Source organism: Tenrec ecaudatus, chromosome 5, assembly GCF_050624435.1.
Source record: "Tenrec ecaudatus isolate mTenEca1 chromosome 5, mTenEca1.hap1, whole genome shotgun sequence".
NCBI lineage: Eukaryota > Metazoa > Chordata > Mammalia > Afrosoricida > Tenrecidae > Tenrec > Tenrec ecaudatus.
Window position 1 is genome coordinate 20,139,420 of NC_134534.1, and position 23,460 is coordinate 20,162,879.

General features: G+C 42.4%; 1 protein-coding gene across 1 annotated transcript in view; it reads left to right on the top strand.

The window, feature by feature from the left end:
* Window positions 1-19,785, top strand: part of TNFRSF11B (TNF receptor superfamily member 11b) — a 36,414-nt gene extending 16,629 nt beyond the window's left edge. Inside the window, exons 2-5 of the mRNA XM_075549339.1 lie at window positions 8,619-8,988; window positions 13,595-13,786; window positions 16,470-16,694; window positions 18,628-19,785. Of these exons, the coding sequence (XP_075405454.1) occupies window positions 8,619-8,988; window positions 13,595-13,786; window positions 16,470-16,694; window positions 18,628-19,016 (1,176 nt within the window). The 3' untranslated portion in view covers window positions 19,017-19,785. The remainder of the gene's footprint in view (window positions 1-8,618; window positions 8,989-13,594; window positions 13,787-16,469; window positions 16,695-18,627) is intronic.
* Window positions 19,786-23,460: the final 3,675 nt, after the last annotated feature.

Sequence of the window (23,460 nt, forward strand, 5' to 3'; positions counted from 1 at the left end):
CTGGACACAAATGATGCAGAATGACAGGGAAGATGAAAATGACTTTATAGAGTATCTTCCTTCAGGCCTATTTGGTCATCCCTCTCATTGTACAGATGACACAAGTGCAGAACCTTTGTGCTTGTCTTTGAACATGTATCCTTTATGGGTTAGAATCATCTTTAATCCTAATTGCTCGTAGTAGGTATTCACCATAGCTTTTGAATGGAGCCATATTCGAAGATGTGTTTGTTAGGTTCCATCGAATCGACTCTGACTCCCAGCACGTCCTGTGGCAGAGGACAACTCCCCATGGGGTTTCCTGGACATAAACTTGATGGAAGATCATTGATTCTTTCTCCTCTAGAGATGCTGGGTGGGTTCAAAGCACTTGCCTTCTGTTTAGCCACTTAGCCCTTAACCTCTGAACCACCAAGGCTCCTTAGAGTGAACACATATTGGGCACTCTGCATACGACGTCCTGCTAGGCATTTAAGAATTACAGAGGCCAGCACCATTCTTGCTGGACTCGCTAAGCAAATCCGTGAAGCAGTTTCCCTAGACCAAGAAAAGGACCCCAGCTGGAACGACATCAGAACCAATCTGGAAAAGCAGGCAGAGACCCTTTCCCTGGCTACAGTGGTGAACTGGCCAAAGACTCCAGAGTATGGCGCATTTCAAGATGGTTACTCTCTGCTGATAAAGAAACTTCTGCATGTCTCCAGAAATGGGTCTGATTATAAAGCCTCCTTTTTTTCCATTGCCAGTGTAATTAGCATGTGTAATAATGCCTGGCACTTGTCTGGGCACTTATTCTTTATGATCTTTGTTTGTGTCCCTTTAATCATTTGAAGCCCAATTGTTGCATAAGCTAAACTCCAAACTCACTGCCATCTGGTCAATTCTGATTCATAGTGGCTCCATGGGACAGAGTGGAGCTGCCCAGTGGGTTACTGAGCCTTCCAAGATTTTTGAGAGCAGATAACCTCAGTGCATAGTTACTTGTGCCTCCGGGGCTTCTTAAAATTGCATGTAGGAAGGTAAAGTAAGGATTACTAGCATTTCAGAGATGTTTCTAAGCAGGAGATGAGTTGAATTTGGAACTCAGCTTTGAACATTCTAAACGCAGGCTTTCCACAAACGGGAAATGCACTGGGTCACTCTGGCTCTGTTTCTGTGAAATCCCCAGCCTGACCTCATTGCTAAGCTGATCGCTTGTCAGAAGTTCCTATTTGTTCACCACGTCAACTCCTTTTTCAAATTGTGCCAAGAGTTTTCATTTTCTATTGTATTTTTTTATTATCTCTTCTTTGTCACACGTATGTTTTGGATTGCACCCAGTTTTCTGCGGGAAGATGATCCCCGTTCTCTGTTTCTAGGACCATTTCTATGCTCATGGCCCTGAAAGAAAACTGACTCCCAGCTTGTGGATACAGTCTAGTAGACCTCACTGCTGAGTCTCAGAAACGGAAAAGTTTCAAAACGACATTCATTCTTTCTGCACAATGGACTCCTTTTACTGTCATAGCGAATGGCAGCACCACATGCTTAGTGGTTCGATTCTAGGCATGCCTTCCATGGCTGCTCCGCTCCCCTCCAAGACACTCAAGCAGTATATCCTATCTACCTCTTCATCTGTCCCTCTTCCTAATCCCTGAGGGCACTCCCTTATCAATTCTGAGATGCTCTTCCATTGAGTTTTCCCTTAATTGCTGTTCTGCTCTCTTCTGCCTCCCATGTTTTCTGTGATTTGAGTGTTTTGCGTAAAACCGGGCTTTCAGATGAACGCTCCAATGAAAGAGTGGTATTGGCATACTCAACCCCAGTGGCTAGCAGCACTGCCAGAGCAGAGCAATTGTTTCAGTATATGTTTGTTGAATGACTGCGTGAGTGAATTATTTACGACTTGGAGGGAAAAGGCAAAGGGTTACACTAGAAGACACAGCAAATCAAGTGAAGTAGCCCTCACCGGAAATTCTTTTTCTTTCAAATAAACTTCGTAGTTTATACTATGGTAGATCTCCAGGAAACTCGCCATAACTTACCTCATGAACACTGCCTTTCTTGGCTCCATCAGGCTGTAAAATGGCATGGTTTCCAAGTGACTAGAAGCTCGGCCAACTCTGGATAGTCCTCAAATAGTTTCTGCGGCGAAGATCATGGTGAAGGATCATAAGAGGAGCTCCCAAACCAAGAGTTCATTTTAGACTTTGCGTGGGTTCTGTTGAATGGATTTTCCATAAATGGAAAACCGAGTGGATCACTCATGTCTGCATACCAGAGAGAGCCAGTGCTGTTGCACGGGGCTGCCTGCATTGCGTAATGCCGAAGGAGACTGGCTGCAGGAGAGTGTTCTTTTAATTTTTAGGAAGAAGCAGGTACCAGTGGAGTGCTTTCGTCAAATCACTTGTTAGCTGAGAAACTGCCATAAGGGTGGCTTTGTACCATTGTTAGTCTTAACACGAGGAAAGAAAGGTCGCTGCCATCTGGGTTTGAAGAAGGCCTTAGTTGCTCTCCTAACGTGATGCCCTTGAGTCTGAATGAAAACGAAGCACAGTAGGGTTTGCAATAATCCTGTTTTGAACAATCCTGGAAAGCAACAGTTTAACTGAAAACGGCAAAGACTTTCACCAGAGAGTAGTATTATATACTCCATGCTCTGAGTTGAGGCTGCCGTCCTGGGCCAGGTTAATGGGCCTTTCTACTACTTAAGCTGAGACTTAAAGATAGTCATGTTAAAGCACCCTAACTCAGGTGCTACTCAATGCGTTAAAAGTTTTTCATTCACTGCCTGGCACAAAGTAGAGTTGAATCCCTAAATGTTAGGGTAGAATAGAAAGAACAAAATTATATCTTCATATTGCCTTTAAAAAATCTGCCTACATCACTATACCAGTCAACTTCAAATAGCATTGACTTTCGAAATTTTGAACGTTAAGCACCAAAGTTAGATAATTCATCAAATAACCAGTTAAATGATTTAATTAGTAAATTATATATATATATATATATATTTATCTTAAATATTCTGTTCACACTTACAACCTTTTAATTGAACGGTTTCTCATCTCTATTTTGATATGTGGCTAAAACCTTTCCTTAGAGGCAGTGTCGTGTCTACTAACCAGAGTTCCATGCTGCCTTTCTTGTAAGGGATCTTCAGAAAGTTTCGGGGCAAATTCCATAATCTTTTCCTTCAATTTTCCCACGTACTTTGGGAAGCCTCTTTGTATCACTCATTCACTTCAGTTTGGGAGCTTAATTACCAGACTGATGATAGAATGTGTTCTCCATTTCTTAAACAACTGTCTCAACTACTCCGATTTCCTGAGTGAAAGTCTTCATCCCCCTCAGGTCTGCCCAAAGCATGCCACTTACTTCGATTAGAAAAAAAAAAATCAGTTCGAGTTCTAGTTTTCTTAGAAGACACATTTTTTTTACATTCCCATTTGATTGGTTTTCGTTCACCAAATTATTTCATGATAATGACAGATTCGACTAGCGTGAATAGACTTTGCAGCAGGCACGCACCTGACTCGTGTTCGGCACACAAGCACAACTCCTCTGCTAAGACCAGAGGTGAGATAATATTTTTGAGAGCTGATACAATTCAGGGCTCACAGTGCGGGAGCATCAGTTTATTTGACAGATATGTGTGAGTCTAAAAAGCCACATAAGTGAGTCTGGAAAGCCACGTAAGTTGGCAACAGGATTTTTTCTGTAATTTGGGATTCACAAGGAAAATAAGAGTAGGTAGCAGGGTGTGGTTGAAATAGGCATCAGGGTGTTGTTGTTCCCTGCCAGCAAGTTGGTTCTGACTCGTGACCTTGTGTACACCAAAACAGAACCCTCGTGGGCCGGCGTCATCCTCACAGTTGTTAGGTGTGAGCCCATGGCTGCAGCCACTGTGTCAATCCACCTCATCCAATGGCTTTCTTTCTTTCACTGTCCTACTTTACCCAGCATGATGTCCTTTCCCAGGGACTGGTCTCTCCTGAGAACGTACGTGTTCAAAGTATTTCAGGCAAAGTCTTGCCATCCTCACTTCAAAGGAACATTCTGAGGGATCTGTTTGTCCTATTGGCCATTCATGGTACCTTCAGTATTCTTCGCCAGCGCCCTAATTCAAACACATCAATCCTTCGGCCTTCCTTACTCAGTAACCAACATTCACATCCATATAAGGTGAACATGCCCTGGCGGAGGTCAGGTGCACTGTAGGTCTCAAGGCGACATCCTTGCTGTTCAATACTTCAAAGAGGTCTCTGCCACAGATTTGCTCCCATGCAATATGCTGTTTGGTTTCTTGACTGCTGTTTCCATGAGTGTTGATTGTGGATCCAAGCAAGATGAAATCCTTGACAGCTTCAGTCTTTCTCCATTTGTCAGGATATTGCCTAATGGTCTAGGTGGTGAGTAAGCGCAAGACAATTGTTTACAATCCGATAATTAACAAATAACTAGTTCCAGTCCAACTATAGACTATAAAGGGGGGTGTGTCAATGAATATAACCCACTTTTCTCCTCTATCATCCTATTCGGCTAACTGTTGATAAGGAAGAAAGAGAAAAATTGAATGTACTGAGCTTTTGGCTGGGTGTTAAATGGAAAATTCTTTAATACTGTCCAATGCTAAAAAATGAAAGTCAATAGAAGGTCAAAACTATCAGAGAGTGGGTCTCAACTTTCATTGCAGGAAAAGAGACATGGGGATTTCTGGAAGAATCCTGGACTGGCGGAAAGCATTAGATTGGAGGGATTTTGTGTTCCTTTCGAGTAAAAAGGTCCTATTGCCAAGGAATGTGTAGGCAGGGACTGGGAGGAGCACAAAAGAAAACATTGGAAATAAAATTCCATGGAATTTTTCTTCAAAAGTCAAACATAAAGCACAGAGTAGCCTCTTCTTTGCTAAGCTCATTCTGCTTCTACAGATGGACCGATGTAGACCCGTGCCCTAGCTTTTGCAGGTCTTCTTCAGGGAAGTTTCAAGATTGCATTTTAGACAGGAATTTCGATTCTATGCTATTTGGATTGTAAAGATCACGTGGGAAAGAAGATACAATAAATAGTCTCATGAACTCTTATGGAACATCTTTTTCAGTTGCTTTTCCAAGAACTGCAGAAGAAAAGTAAGAGAGAGGCCTGAGAGGAAGAGCTAGCTTTATTAATCTTGTTCATTCATCCTCTGTCCAGTAACTAGCTCCATTCGCTAGAAATTCAGTGTGGGAATTGGGGTTAACCAGATCTTGAGACCTCAACATCCAATTTTGGCCACACACAGTTTTGTCCTTTTAACCAAAGTGGAAATTTTCAAATAAAACACAGAGACCCAATTGAACTTCTTGAGAGTACATCTCTGACTCTTCACAGTGCTTTGTTTTTTAGGGGGTAAAAAAAATATATATGTAAATTCCATCTGCTGACCTTGAAGAAATTACCTTCACTAATCACTAATAATTGCTCTCCAATCCTTCAATCAGCCTCACTTATTTCATTTCCTCTAAGGTCTCCTTTCATCTCAACCTTCTTATAGTTTGAGTAAATGGCAACAGATGTCCAAGCACGGTGTCAGAAAACCAGCCATGAGGCGTCTAATAATGTAGGAACATAGCAAGCACTCTCAGCCCCCGATGGGCCCTACCTTGTTTTTGCACAGCTCCTCCAGGAAAGAATGCAAGCCCAATGGGCAGCTTTAGCACATCTTGGTCGGAGAGAAAAGAGGCAGCACTGAGGAACCGGTGTTGAAATACATAATGGGGGGTGGTAGAGAGCGCAGCTAAGGCAGTGAGTGGCAGGACTCCCCCTCTCTGGATAATGGCTTACTCAGCAGCAGCCCTCAAGACAAAGAACTTTCCGCAGATCTCTGGGTCAGGCCTCTTAAAAACAAACAAAACCTTCAAAAGTGGCTTTCCAGGAAATCAGAAGCCAACAATAGGAGGAAAAAGTATTTCTTCATGGCTTGGTCATGCAAAATTGCATTGGGAAAACCTCACTGCTCAGCACTGAGCATCTTCCACAGACGTGAGCCAAATCCACATGAGGGCACTTGAATGCGGCTCACATGACCATTCAAATGACCAGCGAGGTCCAGAAGCTGTCATTTCACCTCGCTTGCTTCCTTCATAGCATTTGCCATTATTTGTGATGATGTACGTCTGTGCTTATTTGCTGTCTGCCTCCTCACTTAACTGTGAGTTGTAGGAAGACAAAGCACACCTGCTTTGTTCATCATCATCTGCTAAGTTCCTTCCATGATGTCTGATGCACAGTGGGTATTTAATAAGTAGGTGTTCACTGAATACATAGATTAGCTTACTTCTGAAAAATCCAGATCAAATCAGAATTTTCACCTAGTATTATTGGTCCATGGAAGGAACCTTGGTGGTGCAGTGGGTTAAGTTTGGGGCTCATCATCTCAAGGTGGGTAGCCCAAATCCTTCAGATACACCAAAATACCACGATGAGGCTGCGTGCTGTCGTTAAGATGTAGAGTCTCAGAAACCCCTTTGAGCAGGGTCGCTGTGAGTCAGCAGGAACTCAGTGGTAATGAGTGAGGCTAGGGTGGATCCTCACCATTCTGAGCCAAGAACAGGTCTCTGTGAAGATCAAGAACATACTTTCTCCAGAAACCCCCAGGTCAAGAGCATTTTCTGAAAAGACCACTGAACCAAACCCATTTCTGTGCTTTAGTCTCTGTGTGGATTGAGAGTTTATATCAAATAAATGTGTGGGTTTTTTTGGGGTTTTGTTTTTGGACAAATGTCGGTTAATAGAGCCATGGAACTAGTTGAGATGCCTTCCCTTTAATCTTCTGATTTAGCAATTCATACTTAGTCCAGTCAGACCCGAAGCTTGCTGTGTTTCAGGAAGAATTCAATGATGGGAGTTAGATCGAAATGCCTTATTGCTTATTAAATGGCTAGTCTTTGACTTTCCCACCCTGATTCAAGGGCATGCTGTTTCTCAAGCTTGGGGTGCTTTTGTTAGGGCGTGGGGTTTCTGTGAGATTTACTGGGTTCTGCAAAGAAGTGTTGGGAGAAAATGATGATGATATTTGGGCTGCTCCCTCTCCAAATCCTGAAATAGTGTTGATCCCTCTACCCAACACAAACAATAAAAGCCCAGGACACCACCTCTGCACACACCAATGCGATTTGTGTGTGTGTGCGTTTCCTGTAATTCAGGTGAGGATCTGACCTCAGTGCTCTCTTGGAGGCCTTCTGACGTGTGGGCTACGAGATCGAGTTCCCAGTTGAAGCTGCTTCTAAAGCCGTCTCCTCATTCCGGGCATCCTTTCTCCTGTGACACAAACTTCTCCCTGCGATTTTTACATGGAACTGTTGAAACCCTGCCTCCTTCCGGAATGTGTCCCAAGTTAACCTAAAGTCAGATGGTCATTTAATTTTCTAGAATCCACTTGCCTGTGTGAGTCCAGACTGGACCAGGTCACATTCTGGAAAGAATCACAGTCTTAAAAGTTCTGCCACCTTTTCATGGAATGGCCAGCGCCATGGGGGCCTGCCTCCTTTACTAGCATTTTCCTGATGCTCAGTGAGGAGTAGGCGTCCAGGGAATAACTATTTGTACGAATGAATAGGTGTATGATTAAGAGTGATGGCTGATGGTATCATGTAACCTTCACACCCTGCCAACTCTGTACTTCCCTATGTAGTTGGAATCATTAAGTCTTATTATGTGAAAATCAAAAGGGAAGAGTATCTAGTTCTAAACTTTGCCACGGGAACATCTGCATGGAAACTGGAGTCTGAGCTCCCTCCGTGCTTCCCCTGTCTTGTAGCTGAACTTTTTTTTTTAATAGCACGTTTCACTTTCTAACTTACATTTTATTATCTTCTATTTCTTATTCCCTATATTAAGTTGTAAGCTTCACAAGGGTTGGGTTTGCAACCTATTTTATTCACCGCGCTGGCCCAAATGCCCAGAGTAGAGCTTGGCACGCCTCGAGGGGTCCACTGAGGGAAGGGAAGAGCAGTTACGGAGCACAGACTCTGCCCACTGCAGAAGCTGTGGACCTTCCAGAGCCCAACCCGGGAGCGCTGGGTTCAGAACGTTCAAGGGCGTGAGTCCCGGGAAGCTGTACTTTACACGACTGCGGCGTACCCGTTCTGAGAACAACCTGTTCATCCACCTCGTTGTTGTTGTCATTGTTGTTGTTCTTGCTAGGTGCCTCACATGGTCTCCAACTCTTAGCAACCCTTCCCCCCTCCCTACAACAAAACAGCACATTCTGGGCCTGCGCCACTCTCTCAATCCAATTCACTAAAGATAATCCCGAGGCCCTGGGCAAGAAGTGTCATTCAGAGTCCAAGGTCATTAGGCGGTACATCTCCAACTCAAGATTTGTGCTCTGAACGAGCTTTCCACTCCAGTTATTGGTGAGCCTGAATCTATTTAACGTGTTTGCTGGCGAGCGTTCTCCGTCTTTGAGGTCAAGGTACAGGAGGCAACGATTGCTATTTTGTACTTCTTCCGAAAACGCTTCTGGGGTGATGCATTTCATCAGGCACCAAGGTCACTGGGCGTGTCGGGTAGTAAAGGACTTTTTCAGTGTAACGCCTTTGTAGGGCAGAACCTTCCTCCTTCCAAGTTCTTTACCGTGCCTTCCTTTCTCCTCGTAGTTCCTCGACATCTCCATCAAATGGACCGTCCAGGAAACCTTTCCGCCAAAGTACCTTCATTATGACTCTGAAACCTCTCGTCAGCTGATGTGTGACAAATGTCCTCCCGGCACCTACTTGAAGCAGCACTGTACGGCAAGGCGGAAGACCGTGTGTGCCCCGTGCCCGGACCGCCACTACACAGACACATGGCACACCAGTGATGAATGTGTGTACTGCAACCCGGTGTGCAAGGAGCTGCAGGACGTCAAGCAGCAGTGCAACCGGACCCACAACCTCGTGTGTCAGTGCCAGGAAGGACGCTACCTCGAGGTGGAGTTCTGCTTGAAGCACAGGGCTTGTCCCCCTGGCTATGGAGTGGCACAAGCTGGTACGTATCAGCTCTCAACGCACGCAGTGTTCCTTAGGGTTGAGCAAAGTCAGGCTGTCTTGAAAGATTAAGAGCGCACTTTTGTCCTGGTGGCATTACGGGACAGCACCTGGAACCGACTAGGGATGGTCCGGTACACCTGGATGGCTGCCCACGGAACATTTCTCAAAGGAGTGCTTTGCACTCCAGGGCAATTTAGCGACAAATCTCAAAGGCAGCAAATTGCTCTCTAATGAGATGCGTGATGGATTGCACTTTTTTAAAGGAACATGCAACGAGTTACACACTGTATGGTTGATAGATACTTCTACGTTTCCCTCTCTCCTGGGGAGCTTCAAACTGCAGTTCTTTTTGACAAACATCAGAAATGTTAATTGATACCAGGAGGGTAATTGTGCTGATATTAATGAGGCTCCAGAGTGCTCACAATGAGCGGTTATAATTAATTATGTAAAAAATGAGAACGGCTAGGGGAAATGCATTTCACTATTCAAAATGAAGCTAGTTCTTTCCCTGGCAGGGGAGGTGAGTGTCTGGGAGGGTAAAGATGGTAGCAGAGTCTCTTCAGCGAGCTCATTCTTTATCTCAGACAAAACAGATCGTCAAGCCCAGAGCAAGTGCTCGTCTATGCGCACGTTCCTGCATTCTGAGAGCGCGGGTTAGGACCGGAGTGCACTGAGCCTTTTGAAGCTGCCACCCACGTTGTTTTTCTCCCACCCACAAAGCCCCCCGCAAGTCCGTAGCCTCTCGAGATGGGGGCATTAGGAGCGTTCCATTGCTGTTCTGGAGGAGAGTCGTGTGAACGCATTCTGATTCATCAGGGTAGAACAGGGTTTCATACACTGACTGCGAATGGCATATGGGCTGCAGACTTCTTAGCTCTGGGGAGCTGTCCCATGGGTGGTAGGCTGGTCTCTCTCTACCCTGGAGATGCCAGCAACACCCGTTGTCCAGTTGTGACGACCAAGAAACTTCCCAGACATGGCTGGAAACATTCTTCCTGGAGAGCCACTGATTTAGAAGACATTGATGATTTGTAAAAGGAACCATGCTGGCCCCGTGGTCTGGTGCTGGGTTACCAACCTCAAAGTCTGCAGTTCAGACGTACCGGCAGCATCTCACAGCCAAGTAGCAATTTATGATCATAAAGATTGTGACTTAGAAACCCGATGGGCCAGCTCCATCCTATCTTTTGGAGTTGCAATCAGTGACAAACAGTAGTGGTATATAGAATGTAGCTTATTAGATGGCAAATATGTTAGGTTTAAAGCTTCGAATTGCATGAACTTGACTTAAAATAACTCTACTATTATAAATTAAGGGACGACTTAGCAGTATTTCCTTGTTTTATTTGATATTACTATGGGGCAACAAAGTTGAGCCAAGTTGTAGCAGGTTGAGGGTGGTGGGCAGTGGGGGTGGGGGAATCATCCAACACAAATAAATCCATTTCCATAATTGTGAAAAAATAAATAAAGCCATTTAATTCAATTCTCAATAAGTTATGCATGCTGGGAAATGAATTAAGCATGAGCTATGCAGCCTGAAACTAAAAGAGTCTGAAAAATAAGGAAAATAGCAAGGAATTTCCTTGCATAAACAGACAAACTGTATTTGTAGAATGAAGGAAGCAGGCAGTCAGCAGACCGAGGGCAAGGTAGAGATTTTATTTTATGGCACCCCCAAACCCAAACCCAACCACCGCTATGGAGTTCGTTCTGACTCATAGCGACCCTTCATAGGGTTTGGGGGAGGGCGCTGTAACATTTTATCTTTGTGCTGCTTCCTCTCATCTTCCAAGTCACTTGTTCCTAGTATTTTAGCATGGGAAGATGCCGTGGAAGCCCTGTCCAGACGCTTCAAAACTCTCTGCTGTTGAGTCTTTGTGGACTTCTAACAACCCTAGAGGACAGAGTAGGACTTCCCCGGTGGGTTTCGAAGCCTATGATGGTTTAAAGGAGTAGATAGTCTTGTCTTTCTTATGAGGAACGGCTGGGGGTTTCGAACTGCTGACCTTGCAGTTAGCAGCCCCATGTGTAACCACTGGTTCTGCTTATATACTGTATGATGTAGTATGAGTTAGACCTTGCTGGAAAGTTTGAATGACCAACCTCTCAGTTAGCAGACCAATGCCTAATCCATAGTGCCACCCAAACAAGATCTACAGGCTTCTTCCTTCCTAACGTCCCACACAGTGTTTCCTCATGGAGAATAAGAGATGTCCAGCCCAAGGGAAGGAAGGAATATGATGAATTATTCGTATTCCTTATTAAATAATATTTATTCCTATTTCCTATTCTTAAGTTGTATTTATTAATCTTTCATCTAGTTGTTTTCTTAATTTTAAAAAGTCAGATTCCTTCCTCTCCAGGATTTATGTATTTGCAACCTGTCTGCTAATCGTCAAATTCCTCTGAGATCACTGATATCTGGTGTGGCAAACCTTACCACTGTAAGGTAGACTCCGTCTCATTAGCAAGGTTCACATTTTGCTTCAAAGCTTAGTAGACTGTCAGTTTTACATGCAACAATGCATACACGTTTTGTTTCAGTGAATCCAGGCCAATCACCTCAATGAATCATCAGTTCTTTTCAGTATATCCTGTTTCCATTCTTTCTTTTTACCCGAACCCTTTGTACGTCTCTTTTGTCTTAAATGGTGGATTATTCTAACCTGGGGGTGATTCCATTTCAGACATGAAGGGTGACTAAGGGCCAAAGCCTGGCATTTCCAAACGCCTCTATCTGGAAAGAAAGCCCAGTCGCTTTCATGATTTTGAATTTTGTTCCAAATTTTTCATCCTCTCTATCCAAGACCTTCTAATGTGATCCTTTTCTGAGTAATTGGAAATGGTAGCTGGGCACCATCTAGTTCTTCTGGTCTCAGAATTTTCTATTGCTATTAATAAGGCACAATCGTTTACCTAGACCGATTTATTTTAAAAATCTAACACGAAAGAGGGAAGTTCTATTCAAAAAGTGCTTTAAAATAAATCTGCTGACTCGACTAAGAAACATTGCTCCTGTTGTTTTTGGATTCCTCTCACCAACCTTCATGAATTACCTAGAAAAGTATTTTAAGCATATGACCTCAATAGGATCCCCAGGAAGAACCGAACCACACAAATCTATTTCAAACACAAATATATACCTCAAATGTTTTCCCCCTGCAGAACTTGTGGCAAGGGACTATAGGGAATTTTGGTTCTTATTCTCAATATTTTAACAGTGAAAAAATATCATAGAAACCTTGTCCAAATACCTCTGCTTATTATACTCTTTGGTTTGATATGGGGTGGGACCCTGCTTAAGGATGTGGGATGTAATATCCTTAGTATTAAAAAAATACCTCAAAGACTTCCGTGTGAGGCAGAGGTTGCCAGGGTATGGCACTGCAGGGCTTGGGCGTGCATTTGACATGCGAAGGTTTTAGGCCTTTGTTATCCGCTCCTTATTTTTTACTACCCTTTAGTCATTTCTACTGGTCGATGCATCATCAATCCCTTTAAAAAGGAAAGAGGCAGAAGATCAAAGTAGACCCAATCCTACCCACTCCTTCATTTTGAGCCGGTTTGGGTGATGTATGCAATGAGTAGGAGGTTGACATTATTAGTAAGCCAAGTTTCAATAAATGAGGTCTTAATAAGTGGACTAACATTCTCTGTCTCTTTTGTACCTGTTCTCCTGGTTTAGGACGAATTGGCCAGTCACAGCTACATTTGAACCTGGAGGTCTAAGTCTGTTCAGCCAGCTTACACTAGATGGAGATATTTTCATATGCAAATGCACTGTAATACATAACATGTCCTTGCATAATAGAGTCAAGTATTTGAAGATACTTATTTTTAATAGGATCATTACTTGTTGACGGGTTCAAGTTTTTCCTACCAATGATTTCTCCAAATTTATCAAGTATCCTTCCCCCATTCAATAAAAATGCCCCTGTACTCACCCTTCCATGAAGCTTTTAACGAGCTTATTCTTCCCCACAGCAGTTTAGGCAAGCGGTCTATCGTCTCCCATTTACTGTGTAGCTTAACTGCAGGCTTACACTTTTGCATCGTGCCCAACTTTATTGCCCCCTTCAAAAGTTTATGGTAGTGTAGTGAATTTTTACTTTTAAGCTTAGCATAGTTATGAGTTACACCATAATTAGAATTCAGGCAAGAAAGGACTTCACTAGGAACCCACTGGAATTTAATGGCATGGTGTTCAAAGGGTAGTAATTTATGAAAATGATATTATTATAGCAGACACACAGTGGCGATCTCCATGATTTTTGCAGAAATCAGTGGGTGAAGAACCATGTAGGAAACAAGGCAGGCCTAATGAAAACCCAACTCTGTTTCGCCGTCTGCTGAAACTCAGGGAGTGCTTTGTAGGTGAGAACAGCAGCAACACATTGTGTTTGCATGGCGATGAGAGAAGACTCCCGAAGGCTCGCGGTAGAAGCATTATTCTCTCTGTCTCTCTGTTCAACGGAAGAATGGGGCAAGATAACAGTAGCAGTGCGAAGCGTGTAGGTCTTTCTTGAACTGCATTAGGAAAGTATCTACAGTGAAAGTATTGGAGAGGAAGGTGCTAAATTGCTTGGTGTTCTCTGCAGGAACCCCGGAGCGGAATACAGTTTGCAAAAGATGTCCAGATGGGTTCTTCTCAAATGAGACATCATCTAAAGCAGCCTGTCGAAAACACACAAATTGCAGTGCCCTTGGCCTCCTGCTCATTCAGAAAGGAAATGCCATGCATGACAATATGTGCTCTGGGGACAGTGGATCGAGTCCAAAATGCGGAATAGGTAATTATGCTTTAAACAGCCAAGCCTTTGCAATGATTCGTGTTTCATTTTAGTTGAGCACAAGGCCCACGGGCTACTTGGTTTGTGGAAGTTTCATTTTCCTGGGTTTGAATTGTAACCACCTAAGATTATTCTCTGTGCATCACTACTAAAACCACCATGAAAAAATCCTTCCAAAAATGCGTTATCTTCTCATAGCTCACACTCCACATCTAAAATCGCTACCATCCCATTTCTCGGTCAAATGGAATAGTTTTCCTGAGTAGAAGGGTGATGCAGAGTTTGTGTCTGAGGCCAAATGAATAGTATCCACCTTGTATGTGTGGGCTTCAAAGAGTCCGTGGTAAGATTCCATGACCTTTCAATTCCGTGTACCCACGAACCTTTTTAAGACTCTTTGCAGGATATTTACAGTCATGAATTTTCTTTTTTTTGCTTTTAAGAATGTCTATTTTCAGCAAAGTATAAATCAACAATGAACCAGGAAGTCCAGTGGCACACAGATTTTAGAAATACACAGTTGGTGTTCTTTGTGAAATTACTGCATCCATAGCATGGAAGTTCCAAATTTCTGAGGGTTGTGTTAAATTCTTTTCCCAGTAAGGGTCACTATCACCAAGGTCAAATTATCTGCAAGCACTTGGTGTCAGCTCCCAATCAGTCCCAACACTAGTCTAGTTTCAGAGAGTCACGTTGTTTGAGTGGCAAAGTGCTCATGACCTGTACGTCAAGCAATGCCATGGAAAAGTTTGATTCTGCTCAGGCATCTCTTTGTACAATATCAAAATGTATAAAGCATAGCAATATGGGTTAGAGAACTTAGATTCCAACCCATTTTCAACCTATTTTCACTATGCAGTGAAGTCTCAGACACTTCATTTATGGTGGTTTAAGCATACAGCTTGACCTCATTATGCCAGAACTGCTTTACCGAGTTTCATCATTTCTACACATTATATGTGTGGGTGAGTTGTTTGAAAAATAACTACATTGAGGAGACCTATGTGAGGTGGCCTTTCTTTGTTCTTTTTTTTTCAAAACTGTTTTATTGGGAGTTAATACCGATATCATATCATTCTATAGTTCAGTCGCATCAAGCAGGATCACACAGTCGCTACCGCAGTCAGTTTCAACACATTCCTTTCTTTCCTGGACTCCTTGACATCAGCTCCCCTTTACCCTCCCCCCACCTCCACTCCCCCCCACTGTACCCCCCCCCCCACACACACAGCAAGAAACCCTTATTCTACTTGCTCTCCCTATAGGTTCATCAATCCTGGGTCTCATCTACTGAAAACCAGAAAAAGAAAACCAAAATTCAAGATATTGGAGCCCAATGATGCCCCTTGTCTCTGCTCTCTCATCTTTGGAATCCCATGACTCCGCTTGTCTCTGCTCAGTCCCCTTGGGATCTCCCTTTGTCACTGCCCACTCCCCTTTGGAACCCCATGGCATCCCTTGTCACTGCCCACTCCCCTTTGGAACCCCATGATGCCATTGTCTCTGCCCACTCCCCTTTGGAACCCCATGGCATCCCTTGTCATTGCCCACTCCCCTTTGGAACCCCATGGCATCCCTTGTCATTGCCCACTCCCCTTCGGAATCCCATGACGCCCCTTATCTCCACCCACTCATCTTTGGAATCCCATGACTCCCCTGGTCTCCGACCACTCCCTTTTGGAACACCATGAAGCCCCTTGGCTCTGCCCACTCCCCTTTGAAACCACCATTAAAAAAATAAAATTCAAGAGTGATCCCACAGTGACATAACACATCTGAGCTACACTCCAATACGTCCAAACAAAAAACAGAAAAATACAGAATATCTTGACCAGGTCAGGCCTTACATGCATCAGAGGGAGGAATCTATGGAATCGGTTTTAACTGTTGTTATTTAAAGAATGAATTAAGGAAGAGGACTGAATCGCTAGGCATCTTCTAACTTTAACATCGTTCTTTATTTTGTTTTTTTATGATTCATCAAGCATATACGGTATTAATGAACAATCATCTCACTATGAGTTTTATTCCTTAGAACCATGTGTGAAGGTTGCCGAGGGTCCCATATATGCTGAGTGGCATATCCAAGGTTTAGGCCAAAGCCTGACAGACACACCCCTGTCTTACACCTTGGGATATGCTTGCCCTACCTAGATCCCCTGAACCTTGCACTTCTTTTCTACCTGGATTGTATTTGTTTTCCTGTTTAACGTGTGTTTTCACGCATGCATCCATGCCCAGCCTGTTCCCTAAAGTTAATCTATGTTAGTGGGCATGTGTAAGGTATCATTCTACATTGTGTTTCACGCTCACTAAAGGCAGAGGTGTATGTTTTCATAACAGTCTTGAACTACCCTGTGGGCACTAAGTAAGCCTTCATAGAATGGAATGTTGACATTAAGTTATATGATTCATTTTGGGCTGCAGTTTATTTATGTATCTTTGACATTTATTCAGCTCTTGCCCCCGAAATGCTTACCCGGGAATATGAATCGGCCCAGTTGGGTAGATAGTCTGCTACTAAGAGCAGCTCACAGAAGGTTGATTTTGTTGAAGCTTCACATTTTTGCGCTCTTGGTATCTTGGGAAGCCTAAGTGCCTTGATTTTAGACATCTTTTTGTTAATGTCCAATCGATTTCCAAGACCAGCTGAGTAAATCTTCTTGACTTTTCCCCTTCACAGATGTCACTTTATGTGAGGAGGCATTCTTCCGCTTTGCTGTTCCTACAAAGGTTACCCCTAATTGGCTCAGCATCCTGGTAGACAATTTGCCCGGCACCAAAGTCAATGCAGAGAGCGTGGAGAGGATAAAAAGACGACACAGCTCACAAGAACAGACTTTCCAGCTGCTGAAGTTATGGAAGCTTGAAAACAAAGATCACGACATGGTCAAGAAGATCATCCAAGGTACAGTAACCCGGGAAAGCAGATGAGCGACTCTTTTGTCATAGCATCGGACCAAGACTGTGTTGAGTTGTATAGGTGATGTCTCCCTTTGGAATCATTGTTGGACTGAGAAGAGCTCCCACCTAAGTCCCTGTAGATGCTGTTCTAAGCAGCCGTCCGAGGTGATGTGACTTTGACTCTCCCCAGGGTTTCCTGTTTTGTTTTGTAAGTGTACTGACTACTCTGAAAGAAGAGAGACTGTGTTCCACATAGGGGGCTATATCTATTTTGCTTCCAGAGTGTTTTATTCGGATCCCCCTGGCCTCCCGGAGGATACGTCCGTTAGCCACTTCAGATCTTAGCAGGCATTTCTGTGTTGTATTTCTTCGGTAATTTTCTTCAGAGAGGCTCCAGGTATCTTACAAATACCCTCCCATTAATCCTCACAACGTAGCTTATGTTTAAATTACCATTTTAATAGCCTATGTTATAAGGATTAATGAGAAAAGGTCTGAAAACCATTTAAAATTCTTGGCGGAAAGAACTAGTTTAAAACCAAGTACCCTTGTATTTTAGGAGGTTTATAAAGCATCCCCTTTAGAAAGAGTGAGATTGACGATGAGGGAGTAAATGTGCCTGTCTATGGTGGGGAAGCATCCCAAGGGAAAGCATGGGGCTCCGAAGTACGGCGTGGACGATAAGCTCTACAAAATGCAGAGGGAAGGATTCCAACTTCAATTAGCATCAGAAGACTTGCCAATACAAAATGAGGGAAGGTTTTCCTATCACAGCGTCCATAGGAACCTCAAACTGTTCTTCACTAACGGCTAAGTGACGACATAGCCTTGCGCTCCACCAGCGGCCTCGCACATACGAAACCAAGGCACCAGATATTAGGAGTTCCATGCCAGGCAGCTGACTGCTTTTGCTTGTGCAAAAGGGTAAGCTTTTCTTCTGTTCTTGGCAAGCCCAACGTGCTCTTTGAAAGTATAATTAGCCCTGAAGCCAAAAGGAAAGAAAGTACAAAACCAGACTGTTAGAATCGGGAGGATCCAAATCCCCCGTTTTATAAATGAGGACAATTCAGCCCAGAAAGATGAACTGCCTTGCCTTAGGGCTCACGTATACTAAATGACTCATGTCATTAATACAAACATTAGTTTCACTCACCCTTGTGTTTATGCCGTACTTCATCACGGAAATAAATCCTCTCTAGCCTGAGTATACTCTCCAGTGCTTTGGCCTCATACGACTGGGTTTTTAGCTAGTCTCTTCCATCATCATAACCCCCTGATGTTATCTTATTTAATAAAGCATGGCTGAAGAAACTATTTTCAATCGTGCATATGCACTCTGATATCAACTAATGAGAGTTGGTATTACAAATGGACGGCTATTGTTTTGAAATGTTCGGGATTTGGTTTCAGAAATCCTATCGCCTCTTCTTAGGGAAATGAGAGTGTGCGTGTGATTTTCGATGGTTAATTTTTCAAAGTTAGGTGCTCCTCAGAAAGCTTTGAAATCGGGTGCCAATAATGCTTAGCTGCTAACCCAAAGGTTGGGTGTTCACATCCATCTCAGATGCACTTCAGAAGACAGACCTGGCAGTCTACTTACAAAAAAGCTACCATTTACACTTAATGGAGTGAAAATGGAGTCCCCTGACATGTAGCAGTTCCATGAGTTGGAATCAGCACCCTGGAAACTGATGTAACAAAGCTTTGTTGGATACCCAGAATATATAATTTCTTATTGCAGTACAAATATATTTACCTCAGTCCTCAGAAGCAGTGACACCTCCCCCACCTACCCCCCCCCCCCCAGCACCAAAAGAAAGCCTATTCTTTCAATAATTTCAGTCCTTGAGAGAACCTTTGGCCCCAGACTGGTTTTGTGGTGGACATTAGGTAAAAAGAAATCACATTAACCTCTCTTTGTGCCTTGCTTTCTACAGACATTGACCTCTGTGAAATCAGTGTGCAGAGGCACATTGGCCATGTCAACCTCACCTTCGAGCAACTCAGCAACTTGATGGAAAGCTTGCCGGGGAAGAAAGTTGGCACAGACGACATTGAAAGGACCATGAAGACATGCAAGTCAAGTGAACAGATCCTGAAGCTGCTCAGCCTGTGGAGAATGAAAAATGGCGACCAAGACACCTTGAAGGGCTTAATGCATGGACTGAAGCACATGAAAACATACCACTTGCCCAAAACTGTCACTCAGAGTCTAAGGAAAACCATCAGGTTCCTGCACAGCTTCACCATGTACAGACTATACCAGAAGCTCTTTTTAGAAATGATAGGCAACCAAGTCCAATCAGTCAAAATAAGCTGCTTATAAATGGAGGCAGTCACTAGCCTGCTTCCTCCCCGGGAGTCAGATCCGATGGGCACGTGAACTGTTTCTCAGGCACTTGAACGGGGTATAGTGAGTCCTTTCTCACCACCAATGCCTACATTTTCCCCCAGGGCACTACATGAAACTATGATGTGGAGAAAGAACTAGGGCTCCCCAAAAGTTTAATAAACATCAAATCGTTTATCCACCTGTCAGATCTGGTCCAAAATCTACTGACTATATCTTCCCTTATTACTGTTTGCAGTAATTCAACTGGAAATAATAAACTAGACTCTATTGTTCCTGATTAAATATGGGAATGTATAACTTAAGTAGCTTGGAGATTTCAGCAATGCTAGAGGCTTTTATTAGAAAGCCCTATATTTTTTTTCTGTAAAAGTTACTAATATATCTGTAACACTATTTCAGTATTAGCTATTTATATTCACTTGGATATAAGGTTTGTATATATTATCATCCAAAAGGGAAACTGTGTAAGACAATTTTAGAAAGAAAAAAATATGTTTTGTTTATTATTGTGACAGGTGAAAGAAATGAAATATATTTTTTAATGGAAAGTGTGTAGAATTTTCTATGTGGAGTGTTTATGTAATATAATTTTATCTGTGTAAGCTGTTATTTCAATGTATAGAACATTCATTATTTAGTCCCTTGTTTAATGTTGGAAAGTGTATGGAATATAAGTTATCTGAATATTAGATGCTCTGAGAAATTGAATGTACCTTATTTAAAAGATTTTATGATCTTACAATATAAGCAACATCATTAAAGTTTTCAAATTATTTTTCATTGCTTTTCCTCTGGTTTTCATTTGAATGGGACCCACTCTTCACCAGTATCCTTGTTCTCGAACTACTTGGCCCACATAGGAGATGTTACATATGCAGATTACGTGGGCCTTATCTTGAGCAACTTTGGGCAAGCGGTCATATCCATTTTTAACAAGCTTCAAAGTAATTATATTGCACTCACTTTGGAGAACTTATGAAATCAGGCTTAGTATTACAGGTGGTGCAGCCCACCTCTTGAGACCAAACTGATTAAATTCTTTTAGTTTCATGTAGTAGAATCTGACATGGCTGAAAGAAAAGGAGAAAATCAGCCCGGGTCACAGTGAGTAGAAGAGTAGCCACCCCCACTACCACCCCCATCTCCATCTCCTGATCTCCAAGCCTGTGAACCTGTACTTCGTTCGACAAACAATGGTTTTTGCCAATGTTAAGGATTTTGAGATGAGGAGATCTTCCTGGATGATCCCAGTGGGCCACAAAGCCAAAGAGAGGTGTTTTCAGAAGAGACAGGCTGTTGAGAAGGTGTGAAGGTGGAATTGGAAGTTTGTACTTAATAGGCGATGTGAATGCTGATGGATGATTGTCAGGTGCCTCTGAGTGGGTGCCAACTCACAGCACTCGTTTCTGCAGTCTTCCTCTAGGTGAGCCTACAGTCCGTCACGGCATCCGTTCATCTTGCTGAGGATCTGCCTCATTTTTTGCGGATCCTTTCTTTTTCCCTGCGTGAAGTCCTCCGGGGACTAGTTCCTCTTGATTACATCCCAGAGTATGCGCAGCAAGTCTCACTGTTCTTAGTTCTATGGAGCATTCTAGTTATGCTTCCATGACAAATTTGTTTGTTCTTCTGGGAAGCTATGGAGTGTACTGCCCTTCATCAATGCCATAATTCAAAGGCACCAATTATTCAGTCTTCCCTTTTCATTACTCAGCTCTGCATGCAAATAAAACACACACACTGCCACTGAGTGGCATATCTATAGTCATAGCAAATCTATATAGAGTGTCTGAGAATGTAAATCTTTACCGGAGCGGAAAGATTCATCTTTCCTCTGTGGCGTGGCTGGTGGTTTTCAAATGATGCCAGTGTTGCCATGAGCAACTCAACACCTAATCCGCAGTTCTACCAGGTCTCCTTTTGAATTCCTATGAGACAATTAAATATATCTTGACACACCTTAGGCTTCAAAGTGACAAAGTTGATCGTTGAGATTAAAAAAAAATTCAAACCCAAACTCACTGCCATAGAGTCAATGCCGACTCATAGCGACGCCAAAGGACAGGGTAGAAATGCCTCTGTGAGTTTCTGAGATCTTAACTCTTTAAAGAGTAAAAATCCCTGTCTCTCACCCACAGAGAAGCCGGTGGTTGGGAATTGCTGACCTAGTGAATAGTGAAGATAGCTGTAGAAAAATCTGTGTCTTGCTCGCAATTTCCCTTTTGATATATCTATTCTTTCACTTCTTTCCCTTCTTTTCTGACATCTATTGTGTTTGTTCAGATCTTCAAATTAACCTTCCTTGTTACACTTGTTGATTTAGTACTTATCATAATTGTTATTTGTTGCTCAAATGTGTTCATTCTCATCTGTAGTTAATCAGAGTCAAATAGCTGTAGTTGTTAGGTGTCATGGAGCTGGTTCCAACTCATGGATACCCTCTGCACACCGGAACCAAACATTGCCCGTCCCGGTCCAAGGCCATCCGCACAATTGTGCTTGTGCTTGAAGCCTTGTAGCTACTGTGTCACTCAGGCTCCTTGAAGAACTTTCTCTTTGTCACTGCTCCCCAACTTTACCAAGTGTGGTGTCTTTTTCCAGGGACTGATCTCCCCCGACATGTCCAAAGGAAACAAGGCAAAGTTTCCTCATCTTTGCCTCCAAGGAGCACGCCGGCCCTGCTTCTTCTAAGACAGACCCTCCTGTCATTTTAGCCACAATGCAATTACATCAATTCTTCTTTCGTCTTGCTTATTCAACGCTCAACTTGCACATGAATATGACACAATTGAAAATCCATGGCTTGGCTCAGGCATGCCCTAGTTCTCAAAGTACCATCCTTGCTCTTCAATATCCTAAAGAGGTCTGTGCAGCAGATTCACCCAAGGCTGTGCATCTTTTGATCTCTTGACTGCTGCTTCCCTGCGCATTCATTGTGAATACAAGCAAAGCAAAATCCTTGACAACTTTCTCCCTTTCACGTTTCTCCATATAACGCCTGTAATTTTAATTTCAGGAAAAAATGTTTTTGTTTTTATTCTTTACTTTCATATTAATATATATAACAACCAAAATACATTTTAAAAATATATAATTTGCAATGCTTTTAAAATGTAACCAAATTGTCACATTCGTCCATGGATTTATAATAGAAGAATAAAAATTGTACATTCATTTCCACATTATTTTTCATCTTATTTCATTATTAAATTAAAAAACTGAAAACATATTTATAAAATATAATACACAGTTTATTTGTTTATACTTTTAGTGTGAAATTGAACAAAACAATTTTTAAAATTTGTGATACAAAGATGAACTTTGGATTTCCTGCAGGAAAATATTGGTGCATTCTTGCAGTTTACATTTTTACCTCTTCCTTTGTTTGTGACCTGAGGGTAATGGTGAAAATCATCCGAAGGGGTATCTCTTTCAGGGATACTTTTGGTGGCAGGGCCTCTTCTCTTTTTGTTAGAAACTCAACATCAGTAAAGCTAGCAGAAGGTCTGCCTCTTTTTGTTGTACTATTACTTTTTCCTTCAAGAAGAGTTTTGGAGATGCTCATTTTGAACCCTTGCAGACTTTGGATTTTGTCTTTTGGGTAACAGAAGGCTCTCACAGTCTCTACGATAAAATAGCCAAGAGTTCATAATAGTCACATCTATAAAATGAAAAAAATAACTTGTGATAATGTGTTTTCAATCTGATGTGAATTCTGTATAGTGAAATTAGCAAGTCTATCAAATCAAGCAGTGTACCTAAAAATTGCTCAAGTTCCTGGCTACTCAGTGCAAGAGGTTTATTGGGATTTTGCTGGATTGCATAAAGATTTGAGTGGTCGACAATATGAGTGATGATATCCCTCGAGAAATATGTCTAAAATATTCAACAGGACGTTTTACTACCCCAGAAGCATCTATTTGCCCTAACCATTCAGGCCAACGTCTACCTGTACCGTCTCCAGAAATGTGCAAAGAGGAATTCTTTGATTTCTTGATGTCGATGGCTTTGAACTTGTAGTTATTGGAATTGACTCTTCAACTTCAACAACTTAAGTTTCTAACTTATCTTCACTAGTATTATTATTTCAAACTACGGGGTCTTCTAATTCATCCAAATCAGAATGATTGGGCGTATATTCACTTCCTATCGTGGGAAAAAATAAATATTGTTATCAAAAGAGTTTGAATAGCAATATAATTAAAATTTTACATTGTAAAATCAAAATTTTTTTACTATAATACGTCTTATTTACTAATTTCATCCATATTAGCATCTGGTTCTTTGTCTGAGTCTGTACCGCTTCTATCTAGGTCATAAATTTACTGTTTTCCATAAAACAAATCACAATCCATGCTGTGGTCATTTTTATCACCGTCGATTCAAAAGACGTGCGTAATGAAGTCGTCACATTTTGAAA